Below are 23500 nucleotides of genomic sequence, written 5' to 3'. Positions count from 1 at the left end.
TGTACAAGAATATAACTACTATAATACTGCCCCTATGTACAAGAATATAACTACTATAATACTGCCCCTATGTACAAGAATATAACTACTATAATACTGCCCCTATGTACAAAAATATAACTACTATAATACTTCCCATATATACAAGAATATAACTACTATAATACTGCTCCTATGTACAAGAATATAACTACTATAATACTTCCCATATATACAAAAATATAACTACTATAATACTGCTCCTATGTACAAGAACATGACTACTATAATACTTCCCCTATATACAAGAATATAACTACTATAATACTGCTCTTATGTACAAGACTATAACTACTATAATACTGCCCCCTATGTACAAGAATATAACTACTATAATACTGCTCCTATGTACAAGAATATAACTACTATAATACTGCCCCCTATGTACAAGAATATAACTACTATAATACTGTCCCTATGTACAAGAATATAACTACTATAATACTGCCCCCTATGTATAAGAATATAACTACTATGATACTGCCCCTATGTACAAGAATATAACTACTATAATACTGCCCCCTATGTACAAAAATATAACTACTATAATACTGCCTCTATATACAAGAATATAACTACTATAATACTGCTCCTATGTACTAGAATATAACTACTATAATACTTCCCATATATACAAGAATATAACTACTATAATACTGCTCCTATGTACAAGAACATGACTACTATAATACTTCCCCTATATACAAGAATATAACTACTATAATACTGCTCTTATGTACAAGACTATAACTACTATAATACTGCCCCCTATATACAAGAATATAACTACTATAATACTGCTCCTATGTACAAGAATATAACTACTATAATACTGCCCCCTATGTAAAAGAATATAACTACTATAATACTGCCCCTTATGTACAAGAATATAACTACTATAATAATGCCCTCTATATACAAGAATATAACTACTATAATACTGCTCCTATGTACAAGAATATAACTACTATAAAACTGCCTCCTATGTACAAGAATATAACTACTATAATACTGCCCCTATATACAAGAATATAACTACTATAATACTTCTCCTATGTACAAGAATATAACTACTATAATACTGCCCCCTATGTAAAAGAATATAACTACTATAATACTGCCCCCTATATACAAGAATATAACTACTATAATACTGCTCCTATGTACAAGAATATAACTACTATAATACTGCTCCTATGTACAAGAACATGACTACTATAATACTTCCCCTATATACAAGAATATAACTACTATAATACTGCTCTTATGTACAAGACTATAACTACTATAATACTGCCCCCTATGTAAAAGAATATAACTACTATAATACTGCCCCTATGTACAAGAATATAACTACTATAATACTGCCCCTTATGTACAAGAATATAACTACTATAATAATGCCCTCTATATACAAGAATATAACTACTATAATACTGCTCCTATGTACAAGAATATAACTACTATAAAACTGCCTCCTATGTACAAGAATATAACTACTATAATACTGCCCCTATATACAAGAATATAACTACTATAATACTTCTCCTATGTACAAGAATATAACTACTATAATACTGCCCCCTATGTAAAAGAATATAACTACTATAATACTGCCCTCTATGTACAAGAATATAACTACTATAATACTGCCCTCTGTGTACAAGAATATAACTACTATAATACTGCTCCTATGTACAGGAATATATCTACTATAATAGTGCTCCTATGTACAAGAATATATCTACTATAATACTGCCCTCTATGTACAAGAATATAACTACTATAATACTGCCCCTATGTACAAGAATATAACTACTATAATACTGCCCCCTATGTACAAGAATATAACTACTATAATACTGCCCTCTATATAGAAGAATATAACTACTATAATACTGCCCACTATGTACAAGAATATATCTACTATAATACTGCTCCTACGTACAAGAATATAACTTCTATAATACTGCCCCTATGTACAAGAATATAACTACTATAGTACTGCTCCTACGTACAAGAATATAACTACTATAATACTGCCCCCTATGTACAAGAATATAACTACTATAATACTGCCCCCTATGTACAAGAAAATAACTACTATAATACTGCTCCTATGTACAAGAATATAACTATTATAAAACTGCCCCCTATGTACAACAATATAACTACTATAATACTGCCCCCTATGTAAAAGAATATAACTACTATAATACTGCCCCCTATGTACAAGAATATAACTACTATAATACTGCTCCTATGTACAAGAATATAACTACTATAATACTGCCCCCTATGTACAAGAATATAAGTACTATAATACTGCCCCCTATGTACAAGAATATAACTACTATAATACTGCCCCTATATACAAGAATATAACTACTATAATACTGCCCACTATGTACAAGAATATATCTACTATAATACTGCTCCTACGTACAAGAATATAACTACTATAATACTGCCCCCTATGTACAAGAATATAACTACTATAATACTGCTCCTGCGTACAAGAATATAACTACTATAATACTGCCCCCCATGTACAAGAATATAACTACTATATTACTGCCCCCTATGTACAAGAATATAACTACTATAATACTGCCCCCTATGTACAAAAATATAACTACTATAATACTGCCTCTATGTACAAGAATATAACTACTATAATACTGTCCCTTTGTACAAGAATATAACTACTATAATACTGCCCCTATGTAAAAGAATATAACTACTATAATACTGCCCCCTATGTACAAGAATATAACTACTATAATACTGCTCCTATGTACAAGAATATAACTACTATAATACTGCCCCCTATGTACAAGAATATAAGTACTATAATACTGTCCCTATGTACAAGAATATAACTACTATAATACTGATTCTATGTACAAGAATATAACTACTATAAAACTGCCCCCTATGTACAAGAATATAACTACTATAATACTGCCCCCTATGTACAAGAATATAACTACTATAATACTGCCCCTATATACAAGAATATAACTACTATAATACTGCCCCCTATGTACAAGAATATAACTACTATAATACTGCCCTCTATATAGAAGAATATAACTACTATAATACTGCCCACTATGTACAAGAATATATCTACTATAATACTGCTCCTACGTACAAGAATATAACTACTATAATACTGCCCCCTATGTACAAGAATATAACTACTATAATACTGCTCCTACGTACAAGAATATAACTACTATAATATTGCCCCCTATGTACAAGAATATAACTACTATAATACTGCCCCCTATGTACAAAAATATAACTACTATAATACTGCCTCTATGTACAAGAATATAACTACTATAATACTGCTCCTATGTACAAGAACATGACTACTATAATATTTCCCCTATATACAAGAATATAACTACTATAATACTGCTCTTATGTACAAGACTATAACTACTATAATACTGCCCCCTATGTACAAGAATATATCTACTATAATAGTGCTCCTATGTACAAGAATATATCTACTATAATACTGCTCCTATGTACAAGAATATAACTACTATATTACTGCTCCTATGTACAAGAATATAACTACTATAATACTGCCCTCTATGTACAAGAATATAACTACTATAATACTGCTCCTATGTACAAGAATATAACTACTATAATACTGCTCCTATGTACAAGAATATAACTACTATAATACTGCTCCTATGTACAAGAATATAACTACTATAATACTACTCCCTATGTACAAGAATATAACTACTATAATACTGCTCCTATGTACAAGAATATAACTACTATAATACTGCTCCTATGTACAAGAATATAACAACTATAATACTGCTCTTATAGTCGCTCTTGGGCGACTTTGTCAAAGTACGGTATTCCAGGAAAATTTGTGGATTGGCTGAAGACACTGTACAGAGAGGCGGTGAGCTTTCCTCTGATTAATGGTTGGCAGGGTGACACTTTTGGAGTTGAGGCAGGGGTGAGACAGGGCTGCCCATTGAGTCCACTCCTGTATGTTTTTGCCCTGGACCCGTTTCTGAGGTCACTGCAGGAGTGCGATTTTCAGGGGGTGTCGGTCCCCCACTGCTTGCCTCTGAATGTTGTTGCCTATGCGGATGATGTGACGTTGGTGATCTCCAATCCTCATGAGGTGCAGATGTTATCTGCGTCCATCAGAAGCTACTCAGAGGCCTCCGGGTCTCTGGTCAACCTTGAGAAGAGTCAAGCTCTGTGGACATTGGACACTGATCCCGGCTTTGATCTGCCGCAGTTTGCCAATGCCTCCACCCATATTAAGATCCTAGGGGTTAAATTTGGGAGGGATGATAATGCCAGGCTAAATTGGGAGGAGAAATTGGAAACCGGAAATGTGAAGGTTCAGCGATGGAAGAACTGGAGGCTGACCTACAGAGAAAGGGTCACCATGTTGAAGACTACCTGGTCCCCGTGTTTTTGTATGTCTCTGTCATTTTCCCTTTGCCAGAGCCTTTCTCAGCGAGGCTCTTCAGCCTGTTCTTCCAGCTCTTGTGGGGGAATAGGCTGAACCTAATAAAGAGGGGAGTAACGTACTTACAGCGGAGAGAGGGTGGGCTGGATATGTTGAATCCAAGGGTTTTCTTTGACTCCTTGTTTCTGAAGGTGAATTTTGGGAACATGGACTCAAACAGTAGCTCCCTGTGGGTGAATAGTATCCGGTACTGGATATTGCCTTTTGCAGAGTCTTGGGTGCGAGGCGGCAGTCTCAAGAGGAGGAGATGGACAGGTGACCACCTCCCCCAGTATCTGGACTATGGTCTGAAGTGTGTCAGGAAGTGGGGACTGCAGAGGTCTTACATTGAGAGCACCACGAGAAGAGACCTGTATGCTCGGATATGTGGGACTTTCCTCCATTCTCCACTGGCCCTGAGGGACTGTGTCACGACCACCCTTCAGGACAGTCTCAGGTTCCTGAACGGGAGACGACTTCCTTCCAAACTGTTCGATGTTACTTGGCTTTCACTCCATAGTCGGCTCTTTGTCAGGGGGAATCTGAAGTTTCTGAGCGTCTCTGATCGGACCTGTCCCCTTGGTTGTCGGCAGGAGGAGACTATGGATCACTTTATATGTGATTGCTGGGGAGGAAGGAAGATCCGGGAGGAAGTGTCCGATCGTCTCCACATCCCCAGACTGCGGACCCTAAAGTATCCTGACGTAGTGTACGGTGTCCCCTCTAATGTCAGTAATATCAACAGAGAGACCATGTACATCATAATTAGTGTCATCAAGTACTACCACTGGCACATGAGGACCCGGGTATCACTGCACAATGAGCCATTTGATCACACCGCTGCGGCCGATCAGGTTATGTCGGAGCTCCGGTGGATCAAAACCATAGAAATTGGAAGGAGTCAGAGGAACGCCACATTATGGAGGAATGTGAGGTTCAGTTAGGAGATATGGTGTGTTTTGTTTTTTTTGTTTTTTTTTTTGTTTTCTCTCCCTCTTTCTCTGCTAACGGTGGACTTCATTATTTATTTATGTATGTAATGTGATTATTTAGTGCTTTTGTATATGTGACTGCAGAATGCAGTGATTTGTGTTTTCTTTGGGCAATTTTGTGTTCTTATAATTGTATTTGTTTGTTTTATAATAAAAATTGCCCCTATGTACAAGAATATATTTACTATAATACTGCCCCCTATGTACAAGAATATATCCACTATAATACTGCCCCTATGTACAAGAATATATCTACTATAATACTGCTCCTATGTACAAGAATATAACTACTATATTACTGCTCCTATGTACAAGAATATAACTACTATAATACTGCCCCCTATGTACAAGAATATAACTACTATAATACTGCTCCTATGTACAAGAATATAACTACTATAATACTGCCCCTATGTACAAGAATATAACTACTATAATACTGTTCCCTATGTACAAGAATATAACTACTATAATACTGTTCCCTATGTACAAGAATATAACTACTATAATACTGCTCCTATGTACAAGAATATAACTACTATAATACTGCCCCTATGTACAAGAATATAACTACTATAATACTGTTCCCTATGTACAAGAATATAACTACTATAATACTGTTCCCTATGTACAAGAATATAACTACTATAATACTGCCCCATATGTACAAGAATATAACTACTATAATACTGCCCCTATGTACAAGAATATAACTACTATAATACTGCCCCCTATGTACAAGAATATAACTACTATAATACTGCCCCTATATACAAGAATATAACTACTATAATACTGCCCCCTATGTACAAGAATATAACTACTATAATACTGCCCCCTATGTACAAGAATATAACTACTATAATACTGCCCCTATGTACAAGAATATAACTACTATAATACTGCCCCCTATGTACAAGAATATAACTACTATAATACTGCCCCTATATACAAGAATATAACTACTATAATACTGCCCCCTATGTACAAGAATATAACTACTATAATACTGCCCCTATATACAAGAATATAACTACTATAATACTGCCCCTATGTACAAGAATATAACTACTATAATTAGTTTGCTGTGTTAGCAGAAGGAAGGGCCAGAATTGAAAGCAGTGAAATGTAAACGTAGCCGTTGAGCAACAGATTAACACTAGGAACTTCTGCTTTTGTCTCTCGTTACATACTGTATTCACAATGTAATCAGAGCAAACACTTTTAGCGAGAGCACAAGGAGGAAGCTCCGCAACCTCAGGCTCTCCATGGACATTAACATTCAGAAGAAGTACAGGTAACAAGGATCTTGGGTGATCTGGATTATATGTGCTCATTATCTGTAAATATTATGTGAAATTACAAAATATTTTTTTTTTTTGCACGTATATTTTTTGAGCATTTTACATTTTTGAAGCTTAATCAATTTTTGTATTTTTTAAGTAAATTTTTTCAATATTTTTATTTTTTTTAAATGGATATGTCATGAAGATTTCACCATTTTAAGATACACAACTTCTCATAGAACTAATATTTTAAGGGATAAATTGTTTGACAAGATTTTAGATAAGACAAGGAAGCTTTTAGGGAAGCTCCCATCAGAAGCACGTTGTATAGCTCATTATTTAGCTGTTTAGGTGGGTCCAGCGTCTGAGATCCCCTCTGATCGGTGGTCATGCACCCAGCTGTGCATTTTCCCTGCAGTGGCCACTAAAGGACAAATCTGGTACTGCATTCCGATACCGGACTTGGTCCGATTCAAGAGAGCAGAAGAATATCTTTTATAATCTTCCTCTACTTATGGAAACTTTTATTGTAATCTACTAAAATTTACCCAATTTACAAATATATAGTGATATTTTTGGTTGGGTTTGGGACTTTCTTGCAACAAGGGGTAAATAGTTATTTTTCTACAATTTTCTGGTATACTGTATTAGTGTCAGCTCATTACAGGGGAACCTTTATTTTATTATTTCTGCTCTTCCTGCTTGACTGCCTGTAAATCAGAAGTTTCAACATATCATGTATCGAGAAAGTTTACAAAGATATTTTCTACGCCAAGTTACTAGTGTTTGCATAGCCCATAAAATTCTTTAAAGGATTAAATTGCTTGTTTCTCACTATAATGCCTTAAAGTACAACTGCACTTTTGGATGCAGAGACGTGAGAAGTCTTAATCATTGGGGTCCGGATGAGGAACACCCCATTGATTGCGAACATGGAGGCACAAAAGTGCACTAGAATGAAAATAAAAAAAAAAGGGAGACTATAATAAAAAAAGAAAAATGAAATATCTGGTGGTGATCTTTTTTTTTTTTCATTTCTTTAAAGAGATCAAATGTTGTTCTTAATTGCTATTATTTTATATTCATAATTTTTTTATACCTAATATGAGATATATGTTTTTTTCTTGACAAGGGCAGGGCTCGAAAACAGCAGTTTGAACTGGTATTGTTTTTTTTCTACTTTTTTTAATTTTATCTTATTTATTTACTTTTCCTTTTTATAATTATTATTTATGTTATTATTATTATTATTATTATTATTATTATTATTATTATTATTATTATTATTATTTTATATATATACAGTGCCTACAAGTAGTATTCAACCCCCTGCAGGTTTAGCAGGTTTACACATTCAGAATTACCTTGGCATTGTGACATTTGGACTGTAGATCAGCCTGGAAGTGTGAAATGCACTGCAGCAAAAAAGAATGTTATTTCTTTTTTTTTTTTTTTTTTTTTTTTTTTTAAATTGTGAAAAGTTTATTCAGAGGGTCATTTATTATTCAACCCCTCAAACCACCAGAATTCTGTTTGGTTCCCCTAAAGTATTAAGAAGTATTTCAGGCACAAAGAACAATGAGCTTCACATGTTTGGATTAATTATCTCTTTTTCCAGCCTTTTCTGACTAATTAAGACCCTCCCCAAACTTGTGAACAGCACTCATACTTGGTCAACATGGGAAAGACAAAGGAGCATTCCAAGTCCATCAGAGACAAGATCGTGGAGGGTCACAAGGCTGGCAAGGGGTACAAAACCCTTTCCAAGGAGTTGGGCCTACCTGTCTCCACTGTTGGGAGCATCATCTGGAAGTGGAAGGCTTATGGAACTACTGTTAGCCTTCCACAGCCTGGACAGCCTTTGAAAGTTTCCACCCGTGACGAGGCCAGGCTTGTCCGAAGAGTCAAGGCTAACCCAAGGACAACAAGGAAGGAGCTCCGGGAAGATCTCATGGCAGTGGGGACATTGGTTTCAGTGAATACCATAAGTAACGTACTCCACCGCAATGGTCTCCGTTCCAGACGAGCCCGTAAGGTACCTTTACTTTCAAAGCGTCATGTCAAGGCTCGTCTACAGTTTGCTCATGATCACTTGGAGGACTCTGAGACAGACTGGTTCAAGGTTCTCTGGTCTGATGAGACCAAGATCGAGATCTTTGGTGCCAACCACACACGTGACGTTTGGAGACTGGATGGCACTGCATACGACCCCAAGAATACCATCCCTACAGTCAAGCATGGTGGTGGCAGCATCATGCTGTGGGGCTGTTTCTCAGCCAAGAGGCCTGGCCATCTGGTCCGCATCCATGGGAAGATGGATAGCACGGCCTACCTGGAGATTTTGGCCAAGAACCTCCGCTCCTCCATCAAGGATCTTAAGATGGGTCGTCATTTCATCTTCCAACAAGACAACGACCCAAAGCACACAGCCAAGAAAACCAAGGCCTGGTTCAAGAGGGAAAAAATCAAGGTGTTGCAGTGGGCTAGTCAGTCTCCTGACCTTAACCCAATTGAAAACTTGTGGAAGGAGCTCAAGATTAATGCCCACATGAGACACCCAAAGAACCTAGATAACTTGGAGAAGATCTGCATGGAGGAGTGGGCCAAGATAACTCCAGAGACCTGTGCCGACCTGATCAGGTCTTATAAAAGACGATTATTAGCTGTAATTGCAAACAAGCAAACAAGGGTTATTCCACAAAATATTAAACCTAGGGGTTGAATAATAATTGACCCACAATTTTATGTTGAAAATTTATTAAAATTTAACTGAGCAACATAACTTGTTGGTTTGTAAGATTTATGCATCTGTTAATAAATCCTGCTCTTGTTTGAAGTTTGCAGGCTCTAACTTATTTGCATCTTATCAAACCTGCTAAATCTGCAGGGGGTTGAATACTACTTGTAGGCACTGTATATGTATGTATATATATATATATATATATATATATATATATATATATATATATATATATATATATAAAAATAATAATAATTTAAAATTAAAAAAATAATAGTGATGATAATAGTAATGATAATAACATAAATAATAGGAATATGAAGAATATTAATAATAACAATAATATAAAGAATAATAATAGTAATAAATATAATAATATAAAGAATACTAATATTAACAATATTTAAATAATAATAAAAACATAAAAAATAGGAATATGTATATATATATATATATATATATATACACATATATATATTCCTATTATTTATGTCATTGTTATTATTATTATTAAAATATTGTTATTATTAATATTATTTATATTATTATATTTATTACTATTATTATTCTTTATATTATTGTTATTATTAATATTCTTTATATTACTATTTATGTTATCATTACTATTATCATCACTATTATTTTTTTTAATTTTAAATTATTAGTAATATAATTGTTTTTATTAATATTCTTTAGACTATTATTATTCTTTATGTAATTAATATTTTATTATACGTTTTATTACATTATTATTATTTATATTATTGTTGTTATTAATATTATTTATATTATTAGTATTCTTTATATTATTATTTTATTACTATTATTTTTTGTTATTATTATTACTATTATATTTGTTATTATTTATGTTGTTTTTTATATTATTTATCTTATTTTTTTATTGCTATTATTATTTATATTATTTATGTTATTATTTCTATTATTATTATTATTATTATTATTATTATTTAAATAGTAACAATAATAATAATAATAATAATAATAATAATAATAATGATATTTTTCCACATCATGTACCCCATGTCATAAAAGAAGTTTAGAAGAAGTATCACTATTAAAATATATTTTTTTTAATCGTGATCTTCCCTGTAACTTGCACTGACATATTAGCCCCAATTACAGGGATAATATTTTCCTGCCAGCACTGCACCATCTGCTAATCTGTTTCTGCCAAGACCCAGAAGCTCCCTCTCAGCACCTAGTGATCATGTGACAGTGAATAGTTTGTATAAAAAAACTTGGCACATCAAAAAAGACTATAATGACTTTATTATACAGGCAATCCAAAAAGTGTACCATTTCGACCCCTATATTTGGGTCTTCATCAGACACAATTGACTCTTGTGTAGGAATGAGCCTTTAAGTTGTTAACAAAGTCAAAATCACTGTGAAATCTTAAAGGCATATCTCTACTCAAGAATCTATTGTGTCTGATGAAGACCCAAATATAGGGGTCGAAACGTTACATTTTTTGGATTGCCTGTATAATAAAGTCCATATATCCATTTTTGGTGTGCCAAGTATTCTTGTATCTAATGATGGGTTTGAACCCTTCTTGAGCACCTAGTGTGCCATAAACCTTATTCAACGCATAGTTTGTACACTCAGTGTCTTTTTTTTAAGCAGAATGTGCCTGGATTTCACCTGAAAAAAACCCTGGAAAATGATACAAAGAATGGACCTAATGAAAATATAAAATAGCACTAAACAAAAACAAATCCCACAAAAAACACTATTAAAAAAACATAAAACATATGATGGGTTTTTATATTTTATACTTTTGATGCATTTTTAAATATCAGAAAATAAGACTGTATAAGTCCTAACTAGCGTTACAGCTGCCAAGAAGATTATTACACTCCAATACCTTAAAACTGTGTTCACATGGTATGGTTTTTCTTTCTGAAAAGCTTGTCATGATTTTCTAAAAAAAAAAGTTGCACTTCTACTGTGATTACGAGAAGAAATGCAACATGGGAACACAGCCTTAGACAGCTAAAGATGATCAAATCGACCTTGGCTCAAGAAGACAGATCAGTATTCCGTAGCCGCAGAACGTGGTCTCCTACCGGCCAGCACCTTTTTCGATTAGCCGGTTTGGCATCATTTCATCATTGTGGTGTAATACACATAGGATGTTGCGTTGGGTTGGGTAATCAAAAGAGGATTTGGGGATGCCAACTTCATCGTTGTCCCATGCGGTGGTCTAAGGGCCTTTTGAACCGGATAACTGGCCTAAGAGGTAAATCTCCACCAGCTTTTTCTTGCCTCTCTCCACCAGATTGACAGCCTAGGTCTTTGTATGTTGACTTTGAAATTCAACAATGTGCACGGTTGCAATAACAGAGCCGGTCTCTGATTCATGCTGCCCGTTCCGGATTCCCTTTCGGTGAAACTTCCAGAAATATTGTGACCTACTAACAAAACAAACCTTTACTGTAGGTCAGCGTCACTAATAATGGACTAGTTGTATAGGCAGAAGAATGTGGGTTGGATAGATTACTTAGTACCTACAGATGTAGCAGGTGCCATCTATAGTGTCTTGCAAAAGTATTCATACCTTATGAACGTTTCCACATTTTGATATGAGATTTGAGATTTGATGTGATTTACCTACACAGAGTAGCAAGTATTTGTAAAGCGTAAAGAAATTGATTTGTATTTGTATTCAACCCCCTGTATTCTGATCCTCCTAAATAAAATCCTGAGTGATTAATTGCCTCCAGAAGTCTCCTTATTAGTAAATTGAGTCCTCATGCATGTAATTAATTCTCTGTGTAACTACAGCTGTTTTGCATAGGTCTTAAAGGTTTGTGTGAGAAAATTGCAGCTCAAACAGCATCATGAAGGCCATGGAATACAACAAACAGGTCACGGATAAAGTTGTGGAGAAGAGTAAAGCAGGGTTAGGTTATAAAAAAATAGCCCAAGCTTTGAACATCTCATGGAGCACTGTTCAATTCATCATTCAAAAATAGGAGTATTCCAAAAAGGCAAACCTACCAAGACATGGCCATCCACTAAAACTGACACCCAAGAAGGTGAAGAAGCCAAGATGCCTAGGGTCAACGTGGAGGAGCTGCAGAGATCCACAGCAACTATTAGGGTACAGTTCAACTTACTTTTTGCACTGGCGAGTGCAATCTGATAAAACATCAGATTGCTCTCACTCTGGTGCAAAACTATAGGACAGTGTCCATCTGCGATTGTTTTCTCATACCATAGCGGCATGCAGAATGAATCGCAACATCCTGCGTTTGGCAGCAAGTCTCGTCTCACGCACCCCTATACAACTCTATGGGAGCGTGTGAGACATCACACTGCACTTGCATGTAATCCGAGTACAGTGCGATATACGCGGAGACAGGCAGCGAAAAGTGTTCCCCCCTCTTCTCTGCACCTGTGATGCCATCGCAATGTCGCATCACAGTCGCATGACCTTCAGCTGATGCTTGCAGCAGAGGGTAATTAGCATATCGCTTCTGATGCTCTCACATCGGAAGCTATGCACAAGTGGAGCCATACCCTCAGTCATATGCTCCCCAAATATAACCTTTATAGAAACTTTCAAGAAGGATGCCATTTTTTAAAAGAAAGCCATAAGAAGTCACATGTAGGGGACTCAGCAAATATGTTGAAGGCGTTGCTCTTGTCAGATGAGACCAAAGTACAACTTTTTGAGCTAAATGCAAAATGCTGTCTGTGGTGGAAAATTATCACCCTAAAAACACCATTCCCACAGTCACACATGGTGGAGGCAGCATCCTACTGTGGGGAGGCTTTTCTTCAACAGAGGCAGCGAAGCTAGACAGAGTTGATGGTAAGATGAATGGAGCTAAATACAGGGCAATTCTGAAGGAAAATCTTTCAGAGGCTGCAAAAGACTTGAGATTGGTGCGTAGGTTCAGCTTCCAGCAAGACAATGACCCTAAACATCCTGCTGAGCTACAATGGAGGGTTTAGTTCAGAGCACATTCTTGTGTGTTAGCAGCCGAGACACAGTCAAGCCCGAACTTCACCGAGAATCTTTGACAAGCTGTGAAAATTGCTGATCACAGACGCCTCCATCCAATGTCTCGTGTGCAAAGAAGAATGAGCAAAAAATGTCAGCTTCTAGATGTGCAAAGTTAGTTTTGACATCCCCCAAAAGACTTGCAGCAGTACTTGCAGCAAAAAGTGGTCCTCACAATTTTCCCATTTATTTTTTTAATATTTTTAGGAAACCGTGGATTATTTCCTTTACACTTCACTAATATTTATTATGTAGGTTTGGTATATCACATAAAATCAAAATAAAATATATTTAAATTTGTGGGTGTTACGTGAATAAATGTTGAAAGGTTCACGGGTTATGAATACTTTTGCAAGTCATTGTAATACTAGATATGTTATCCGGCACGTCTTGAAGATGTACAAGTTAGGGACCCCACTCGTTATGTGTCTTCCACATCTAGCGGCTACCCCTGAAAAACCCTACATATGAAGGGGCTAAAAAATAACATTTGTGTCCAATAGAACAATATATTTCAGAACCGCCTTTGTAAGGGCAGAAATGTACATGGGATGAGCAGAATGAGAATTAACCAATAGGGAATAATTAGGAAAGTAACCAAGTAACACCCGTGATGGATGCCCCTGCTTCTGCCAGGTCCAATTGTGTCGAATTCAAAATACTGGATAAGATTATTTTATTACCCTGCTGATTATTGATACATTCTGTGATTATCAATATTAATATCAATTAGTTGCTGTCAAAAGATAGACAACGTGCCCCTTATGGAGTTTTTCCTTATTTTTTTGTGTGTACACTTAGGCCACTCTTTGTCTGGATGGTCATTTTTTGTCTGGATGGTCTTTTTTTGGTCTGGAAGGTCTTTTTTTTGTCTGGATGGTCTTTTTTTGTCTGGATGGTCTTTTTTTGTCTGGATGATCTTTTTTTGTCTGGATAGTCTTTATTTTTGTCTGGATGGTCTTTTTTTTGTCTGGATGATCTTTTTTTGTCTGGATGATCTTTTTTTGTCTAGATGATCTTTTTTTTGTCTGGATGGTCCTTTTTTGTGTGGATGGTATTTTTTTGTCTGGATGGTCTTTTTCTTGTCTGGATGGTCTTTATTTTTGTATGGATGATCTTATTTTGTCTGGATGGTCTTTTTTTGTCTGGATGGTCTTTTTTTGTCTGGATGGTCATTTTTTGTCTGGATGGTCTTCTATTTGGTCTGGATGGTCTTTTTTTGTCTGGATGGTCTTTTTTTGTCTGGATGTTTTTTTTTGCCTGGATGATCTTCTTTTTTTTGTCTGGATGGTCTTTATTTTTGTCTGGATGGTCATTTTTTGTCTGGATGCTGTTTTTTTGGTCTGGATGGTCTTTTTTTTGTCTGGATGATCTTTTTTTAGTAATCTTTTTTGTCTGGATCTTTTTTTTGTCTGGATGGTCTTTATTTTCATCTGGATGGTCATTTTTTGTCTGGATTATCATTTTTTGTCTGGATGGTCTTTTTTTGGTCTGGATGGTCTTTTTTTGTATGGATGGTCTTTTTTTGTCTGGATGGTGTTTATTTCCTCTGAGATAATTATATATATTGTATTGTGCATATTTCCTGGTAATTCACACCTGTAATATACTACAGTATGGTGCAGGTGACTGTATAGCACCTTTCAGATTGCAGAGGTGGTCGGAAGGATGTTAGGAGGTTAATTGTTTATTGTGTTTACAAAAACATTAGTAAAGACAACTCCATTAATAAAGAACTGCCTGGAAGTTGTGCCACCCTTGATCCTTTTTTGGGAATTTCTATGGGTGCAGTACAACACAAGGTGGATGGTAGGGACTAGTGTATTTTTGGCGGTGTCTTTTATTCTATTATTAGTTGTTTTTCTATTTTTTTTTGCAGTGATGTTGAGCTCGATGGAGCCACAGTGAATCACGACTAAAGAAGATTTGATGTCACAATGATGTTATTCAGCTTTGAGCAATTTTGGGCTCTTGGTTTCCTGGTATTACAGATGTGGGGTAAGTATTGCGTAAGTCAATATATTATATATCACTCCAGTTACAAATCTTCTGTAATGCCTCTGTGTTTTCTGTTGAAATCAATTACAAATTCTATATATGTCAAAAGTGTTATGTATGGGTAATTGTTCACTTTTCCATGGCGCAGAACACACATAAATATGTAAAACTGTCATGCATGTTATCAAGGGAAAGTCTCAAATACCTTATCTTGAGCTTCCCCTTTCCCAGCCCCCAAGTTTCCAGTAAATGTTTGAAAAAGTTCAAAGTTAATAGTAAATAAGAGATAGGGAGAAAAGGTGGGGGGGTAGGAGGGAGATGGAGCTGCAGCTTCTCATTTTTAGAGTGAAGGCAATCAGCAGGGAAAAACATCTGTCCACGGCACAGTTCTGATGTCACACATAAAAGATCTGCCCATTCAGCAAATGTGGAGAGAAGAACATTTACATTTACGGAAAGCATCAAAAGGAAGGAGAGAAAAACAAATCTGCAGATTACAAAAATCTATTGTGATCTTTATATGTACTGTCAAAACTCCTTGCTTCTTTTTTACCATAAGACCCCATGATCAGTAGAACAAGGGGGGCAATTATTGTGGACTGGGCTAACAAGACCCCATCTGTCATGCACTGTTTAGGTCCAGACTCATTAGGTGTCATGGCGGCGTCAGGCTCTGTTCACACTGCAAAGCCTGAAAGGCAACCTGATGTCTCCTAGTTGTTCAGCCAGAGCCGGGCGTCGGCTGTTTCATCTGCTCTGTTCCTCAGTCCTGTAGAAGTTAATTCCTGCTTACCTGGGGAACTCGGCTAGGAGCTCAGGTTGCCAATTGCCAAAGTCATCTGCTTCCTATATAAGATCCTGGATCTTACTACTCTGTGCCAACTATAGCTTCAGCTTTAGCTCCAGCGATACCGGTCTTGTTGGTGAACCTGTTGATGGTGATCTTTGTTGCAATATTGAGTGGTGTGAACATTTCCCTGTTGTACATTACTTAATTCTCTTTTTCCGTTGTTCCCCTGTACACATATTGTCTCTCCGTGTGTTTTGAGTGCAGTGTGTACGAGATTCTTTTTTCCCTTGTTCATTTTGTTTTGTGGGGTTTCATTATTGGGTTTTCTGGCCCGCCCTAAGGGTGTGGGAGAGGGGGAGTAAAATCAGGTCTCAGACAGGAGTCAGGGTCATGCTGGGGGCTCAGACCTTGCTACCATCAAGCCTACCTCTGAGATAAGAGACAGCACAGGGTCTTGAGTCTGAGGGCCAGCCCAGGGGCCCCTGTCCTGTCATTACATATGCTGTGATACCATTACACCCCGTGCATGTGTTTTGCTGTTCCAACATGGCATTTAGTTCTCTCTTTTCTACTAATTGTTGTATGTCTCAAACCAGTGTTGAACCCCTTATTCCCCAAACACATGGATTGTAATTTGAGGAAAATACTAAAATAGTTAAAGTTTGCACTTTGACCTTATAATATTTTTAGACTTTTCGCTGGCATCAAGCAGAACATTTTTAGAATGTTTCAGATAAGATATTATGAGTTTCTATAGATTTTTTTCTTCCTTTTTTTATGTAACAATTTTATTACTCTAGCCCTATTCCTAAAGGGAACCAGTCATGTCAAAAAATGGTACTAACGTACAGATGAGGGATTAATCTGCAAGTTAATTGCATTGTAAATCTGTGCCCCCGCTGCACTAAAAGATGCACTAGAAAGGAATTGTACTTTATACCTACCAGCAGCCTTTGGCTTTCAGTCACAGAGGCGTGGCCGATGCGGCTTCAGTCATGGTTAAGTATATAGTGAACTGTAACCGCGCCGCCAGCCTTGACTAGCAGCCAACACAACAGTGATCCACTGCTGATCCAGCTGTCAGTCTGTCCTAAGCAGAGACTTATGCTGCTTTGGCCACGCCTCTATGACTGAAAGCTGGAAAAACTAAAGTTCAGTTCCTCCTGGTAGCCCGGTCTTCAGTGTGGTGGCTGCACAGATTTAGAATGCTATTAACCTGCAAATTAACCCCAAATATGCTGGGTAAGGCCCCCTTCATAAGTCAGTGATTCCGGTACGTATGGCGTCATTTTTCATACATACCGGAGACATGAACATATGCAGACCCATTAAAATGAATGGCTTTAGTGTTTTCACATGGACCGTGTGTCGGTATGGAGTACATGCGTGTACGTGTGTTCCGCATGGAGACAAGTCAGTTTTTTCTCCGACATCACGATTGTCAAACGGATCACTGATGTGATCATCATCAGTGTGACATGTACCGGAGAAACTACGTGTCTTTGAAATAAAATAATTTTCTATACTCACCTGTCTCCAGTGCTGCAGTCTCCAGTGCTGCTGTCATTTGCTTCCAGGTCCGCTCATTACGCTCATGAATATTCACAGCACCATGGACCCAGATGCAGCAGCGTCAGAGACATTGGGACATGCCAAAACTTCCAAAAAATTCAAGGTAGTTCTGGCTTATTCAGGACAGATGGCCAATAATTAGGACAAAAATGCAGAGAGTGTAATGGTTGTGGGGTACAGATTTTGCACAATGGACAATTGCACCTTCTTCCTTAGTATTGCAGATAATTGATCATGTGTCACTTTTTTTCTTTGCAGACAATGGCTGTGAAGCTCAGGGTTATACCATAGTGACACGCAGTGAAGTGACGGCACAAGTTGGCCTCTGTGCTTACATTCCATGTACATTTACCAAACCCTTTGTTGCAGAGATAAACCAATGTCTCTGGTACAGGAATAACCCAAATCGAGTACTTGTGGCTTCAACTAAAAACAACCCATCAAGTCGAATTTATTTCACTGGAGACGTCAACACAGGAGACTGTTCCCTAATGATCAATGATGTCGTGAAAAGTGACGGTGCATATTATCAATTCAGAATGGAGGCTGTTAACTCCTTTTATAGCTACAATTATGGTACTACTACACCCAATGTGGTGGTGACAGGTAAATGGAAGAAATTACAAAATATTTGATCTGTTACTAAACCACAGTGCAAAATATATATGAAGCTGGTTAGTGATATCAACAGAAACACTCTCACATACGGGTAATGTAAAAAGGGATGACCTACTACAGGGAGAGGCCGCAACTACACCCAACTGGTTAATGTACACACTAGAAAGACCCTAACAGCACAGCTCAAAATACCACCTCGGACCTGACTCCCTAAAAGGCCGTTGAGGAGTTTCTCGTTCCTCCTGAAAGACCAGACGGGAAGCCACAACACACTGCCTAGAAGGGGAAAGGACGGTATGCAGTAAGATAGAAAAAACCCCAAGTGAGAAAACTAAAACACATTCATATAAGATAGAGAGGGAAAACTAAAAAGAATGACAAATAAGCCAATCAAGTAAAACCTTCCAGAAAACTAAAAGAGGTTAAAGGAAAAGATGCAGGGAAGGACTGTGTTCCCCTAATAAGGTAAATGACTAAGCTGATGTGTTGGAACACCGAAAAAAAAGTCTACTTAAAGGTATAGCCAACAAAAGAGTGCAGTAAAAAGGTGAACATATAAAACCTAACCCAGAATGTGATAGGGCAGACCCAATGGGAAAATGAGAAACACCTAGAGAGAAGTGAACAAAAAAGTGAGAACCAAGACAATTGGAACCATCAGCATTTGGACAGGGAGGAAATGGAATAGCCCAGGACACAGAGGAACCGACCGTGCAACAAGTCACTGGATTTAATCCCAAATCCAAGCCATGAAATAAATGCTAACAAACAGGGTAAAACCGGTTTAGCATGGGGAAACTGGTAGGGAGTGGCAGATGACAGCTTCATCTAATCAGCGAGCACAATGAGCCATAGACTGGTAGCGGTTCGGGTGCTTCTACCTATGGTAGTGATAGAAAAAGTAACAGCAGCAGTGCAGAAGTTGTAGGTGCATTAATGCCATTATTATTCTTCTTATTATTATTAGTCTTATTATTGTCACTATTGTTATTATTATTATTTTATTACTATATTATTATTATTATTATTATTATTATTATTATTATTATTATTATCATATTATGATTATTAATATTGTTGTTATTATTATCATTAGTATTATTATTAGTCTTATTATTATCCTTATTACAATATTGTTAGTATCATCACTATTTTTATTATCATTACTAATATATTATTATTATTATTAATAAAAATAATAGTAATAATATATTAGTAATGATAATAAGAATAGTGATGATACTAACAATACTGTAATAAGGATAATAAGACTAATAATAATAGTAATGATAATAACAACAATAGTAATAATGAGCATATAATAATAATAATAATAATGCTATTAATAATAATGTTGGAAATAATAATAATAATAATATAGTAATAAAATACTAATAATACTAATAATACTACTACTAGTACTAATAATGATACTAATAATAATAATGCTATTAATAATAATGTTGGAAATAATACTAATAATACTACTACTACTACTAATAATAATAATAATAATAATAATAATAATATAGTAATAAAATAATACTAATACTAATAATAATAATAATAATAATAATAATAAAACAATAATAATAATAATAATAATAACACTACTACTACTACTACTACTACTACTACTACTACTACTACTACTACTAATAAATAACATTAATATTGTTGTTATTATTATCATTACTATTATTATTAGTCTTATTATTATCCTTATTACAATATTGTTAGTATCATCACTATTTTTATTATCATTACTAATATATTATTATTATTATTATTATTAATAATAAAAATAATAGTAATAATATATTAGTAATGATAATAAGAATACTGATGATACTAACAATACTGTAATAAGGATAATAAGACTAATAATAATAGTAATGTTAATAACAACAATAGTAATAATGAGCATATAATAATAATAATAATAATAATAATAATGCTATTAATAATAATGTTGGAAATAATAATAATATAGTAATAAAATACTAATAATACTAATAATACTACTACTAGTACTAATAATAATAATAATAATAATAATAATAATAATGCTATTAATAATAATGTTGGAAATAATACTAATAATACTACTACTACTAATAATAATAATAATAATATAGTAATAAAATAATAATAATGATAATAATAATAATAATAATAATAATCATAATATGGTAATAAAATAATAATAAAACAATAATACTAATAATAATAATACTAATACTACTACTACTACTACTACTACTAATAATAATAATAATAATAATAATAATAATAACAATATGAATAAAAACATCATTATTATGATCAGTAGTAGAAATAATCGGTTGTAGTTGGAGTATTAGGGTCAGTCATGTAGTAATGGTGGTAGTAGTAGTACTAATTTTTTCCCTCTACTACTGAGGCAGTGATACATCCGACTTTGTTTTTTATTTTTTTTTAGCAAATTGTGTTGTGCACCCAAAACCTATACGATAACACTTTTTCTACGATTCTTTTTAGACTTAACAGACGAACCTGAGATCTCTGTGGGGACGTTGGTCGCCGATAAGGAGGCCACAGCGACCTGCAGAAGTCCTGGTGTGTGCGCTGGAACGGCTCCGGGCTTCACATGGACTGGACCAGATGGATCATCATTGAATTATAATACTCCTTACCCAAACCGCACCAGAGTATACTTCTCAAACTTTACCTTCACGCCTTCAAGGAAGGACAATGGAAGAGCACTGGTCTGTAGGGTCAACTTTCAACCAAACACTGCAGTCACCAGCCAGACCATCAGCCTAAATGTCCTGTGTAAGTTACCGTAAATTTACTTGGAACAGTCTAAAAAATAGCATTCTTTCTATTTATAGTTAATTATTTTGCTAAAAGTCAATAGCAAACATCAGCTGAAGTCTGTGCCAGACATAACTACCAGAGTGCATAGGAAATAGCGCCCTCTAGTGGTTATCATCAGCATATAATGAAGTAAGGCTATGTTCGCACACTTTTTTCCGAGTGCATCTTGAGTGCAGCTTTTTCCTGTGGTTACAGCTTGTGGCCCAATAAACGGATGATGTTTTGCTGCAATTTTGTTAATGTGTTTTTTAAAAGAGAAACAAAATATGATAGGATAGGATAATTGATAGCTAGAATAGATAGATAGAAAAAAATAGAAAGAATAGATAAAAAGAAAGAACATATAGACTAGATAATAATAAAGAACAGATAGTATGAAGAGAAAGAAAGAGCCCGGACTGCTGACCCGAAGGGGCTTAAGGGAGGGCTACATGACTAGGAGGGATGCCAGGCCATAGGGTTAATAAGGGGTTAATGGAGAAAGTCAGTTTGGGCGCGAAATTTGGGGGTGGTGCTAAGGGGCAGTTAGGATCAGGGGTCAGTGTGATTGGTCAGGGGGTGGTGGCTATTGGGGGTCGTATATAGGGCAGGTCAGAGGGGGGTGGGCCATTCCTACCTGGACGTGACTGGAATCGTTGTGGCTGGATCCCGAAGATGGAGGACTTCATGGCACAGATGAAGAAGATGGCGGAGCAGCGTGGACAGCGTTGGATGGACGAGCAGCTCCAGCGATGGTCCGGCGTCGGCGAGGAAGATGGGACCCCCCTGCCTCCGAAGCGGCAGCGAAGAGCTCGGCCCCCAGAGCGCCTCAGCCCGGAGATGACGCCGAGGAGCCGGCGGCGGAGACGGAGCCCGAGTGGATGTGCGGCGGTGGATCCGGGAGCCGGGACGTCGCGAGGCCCCGGCCGGAAGTCGGGCCGCGGGCGCCAAGGCAACGGGGCGGTGAGCGACACGGCCGGCCTCCCCTCCTCTTCCGGGTCGCGGCGCACGGCAGTGACGCGCGCGTCGCGGCCGCGTGACCCGGCGCGGTCACCTGACCCGGCGCGGTCACCTGACCCGGCGCGGTCACCTGACCCGGCGCGGTCACGGGGCCCGCTGCGCTCGCGTGACCCGGCGTCCCCCTGTGCTCCGGCGGCCTCACCTGACCGAGCGCGCTCACCTGACCCGCCGCGGTCACGTGGGGCGGCGCGGTCACGTGGGGCGGCGCGATCACGTGGGGCAGCGCGGTCACGTGGGGCGGCGATGTCACCTGACCGGGCGCTGTCACCTGACCGTGCGCGGTCATGTGACCCCGCGTACTCGCCCGTCCCGCCGCGTCCTCGCGATCCGGCAGGCTCGCCTGACCCGGTGCGGTCACCTGACCCGCCGCGGTCACGTGGGCCGGCGCGGTCGCGTGGGTCGGCGGGGTCGCGCGGGTCGGCGGGGTCGTATGAGCCAGCGGGGTCATGGGGGCCAGCTGGGTTGCGTGGGCCAGCGGGATCGCGGGGCGCAGATGAGGCCACAGTGGCGGCAGCGGCAAGGTCTAGGAGCAGAGCGGGGCCCATGCAGGAGCATGGGGTCCCAGTGGCGGCGGGGGAGTCCGTACGGAGACGGCCCGGATCGGCGGGGCCCGGCCTGGGATCGCAGCGGAGGGACAACGATGGGACGGCGTCGGGATCAGCTGGAGCACGCGGGGATGCCGGACGGCATGCCCCAGGCGGCGTTTATGTGGCGGAGCCAGCGTCTGGATCGTCGCGGAGGATGGATGGTGCTGCGGGCGGACGGGGCCTAAGGTCGAGTCTGCCGGACGGCGGGCTCCCTGGGCCTGGGTCCAGTGAGGACGAGGAGGCAACCCTGGAGGAGGACGTCGCGGAGGACGGCAACGGGGACCAGATCGTGGAGGTCGGCGAGGCGGCTGGAGTGCGACGCGGAGAACATGTGACGGCTGTTTCGGGATCTTCTCGGAGTCAGCCTGGTAAGACCACGGTTTCTTCTATTTCTCGTGCACCTGGTTTGGCTATGGATGGTGTGTCTGGTGATACGGATGGCGTGCAGGGCGTGAATGTGGTTGGTGGTACGGGTGGTTTACT

General features: G+C 37.8%; 1 protein-coding gene across 1 annotated transcript in view; it reads left to right on the top strand.

The window, feature by feature from the left end:
* The window catches only part of LOC142257037 (sialic acid-binding Ig-like lectin 13), an 86898-nt gene that overhangs the window by 16754 nt on the left and 46644 nt on the right, over positions 1–23500 (top strand). Inside the window, exons 2-4 of the mRNA XM_075329092.1 lie at positions 15474–15592; positions 18213–18560; positions 21093–21386. Coding sequence (XP_075185207.1) covers positions 15532–15592; positions 18213–18560; positions 21093–21386 — 703 coding nt within the window. The 5' untranslated portion in view covers positions 15474–15531. The remainder of the gene's footprint in view (positions 1–15473; positions 15593–18212; positions 18561–21092; positions 21387–23500) is intronic.

The sequence above is a fragment of the Anomaloglossus baeobatrachus genome, chromosome 11, assembly GCF_048569485.1.
Source record: "Anomaloglossus baeobatrachus isolate aAnoBae1 chromosome 11, aAnoBae1.hap1, whole genome shotgun sequence".
Classification (NCBI taxonomy): Eukaryota; Metazoa; Chordata; class Amphibia; order Anura; family Aromobatidae; genus Anomaloglossus; species Anomaloglossus baeobatrachus.
Note: the sequence above shows the minus strand (reverse complement) of the source record. Positions and strands in the feature narration are given on the sequence as shown.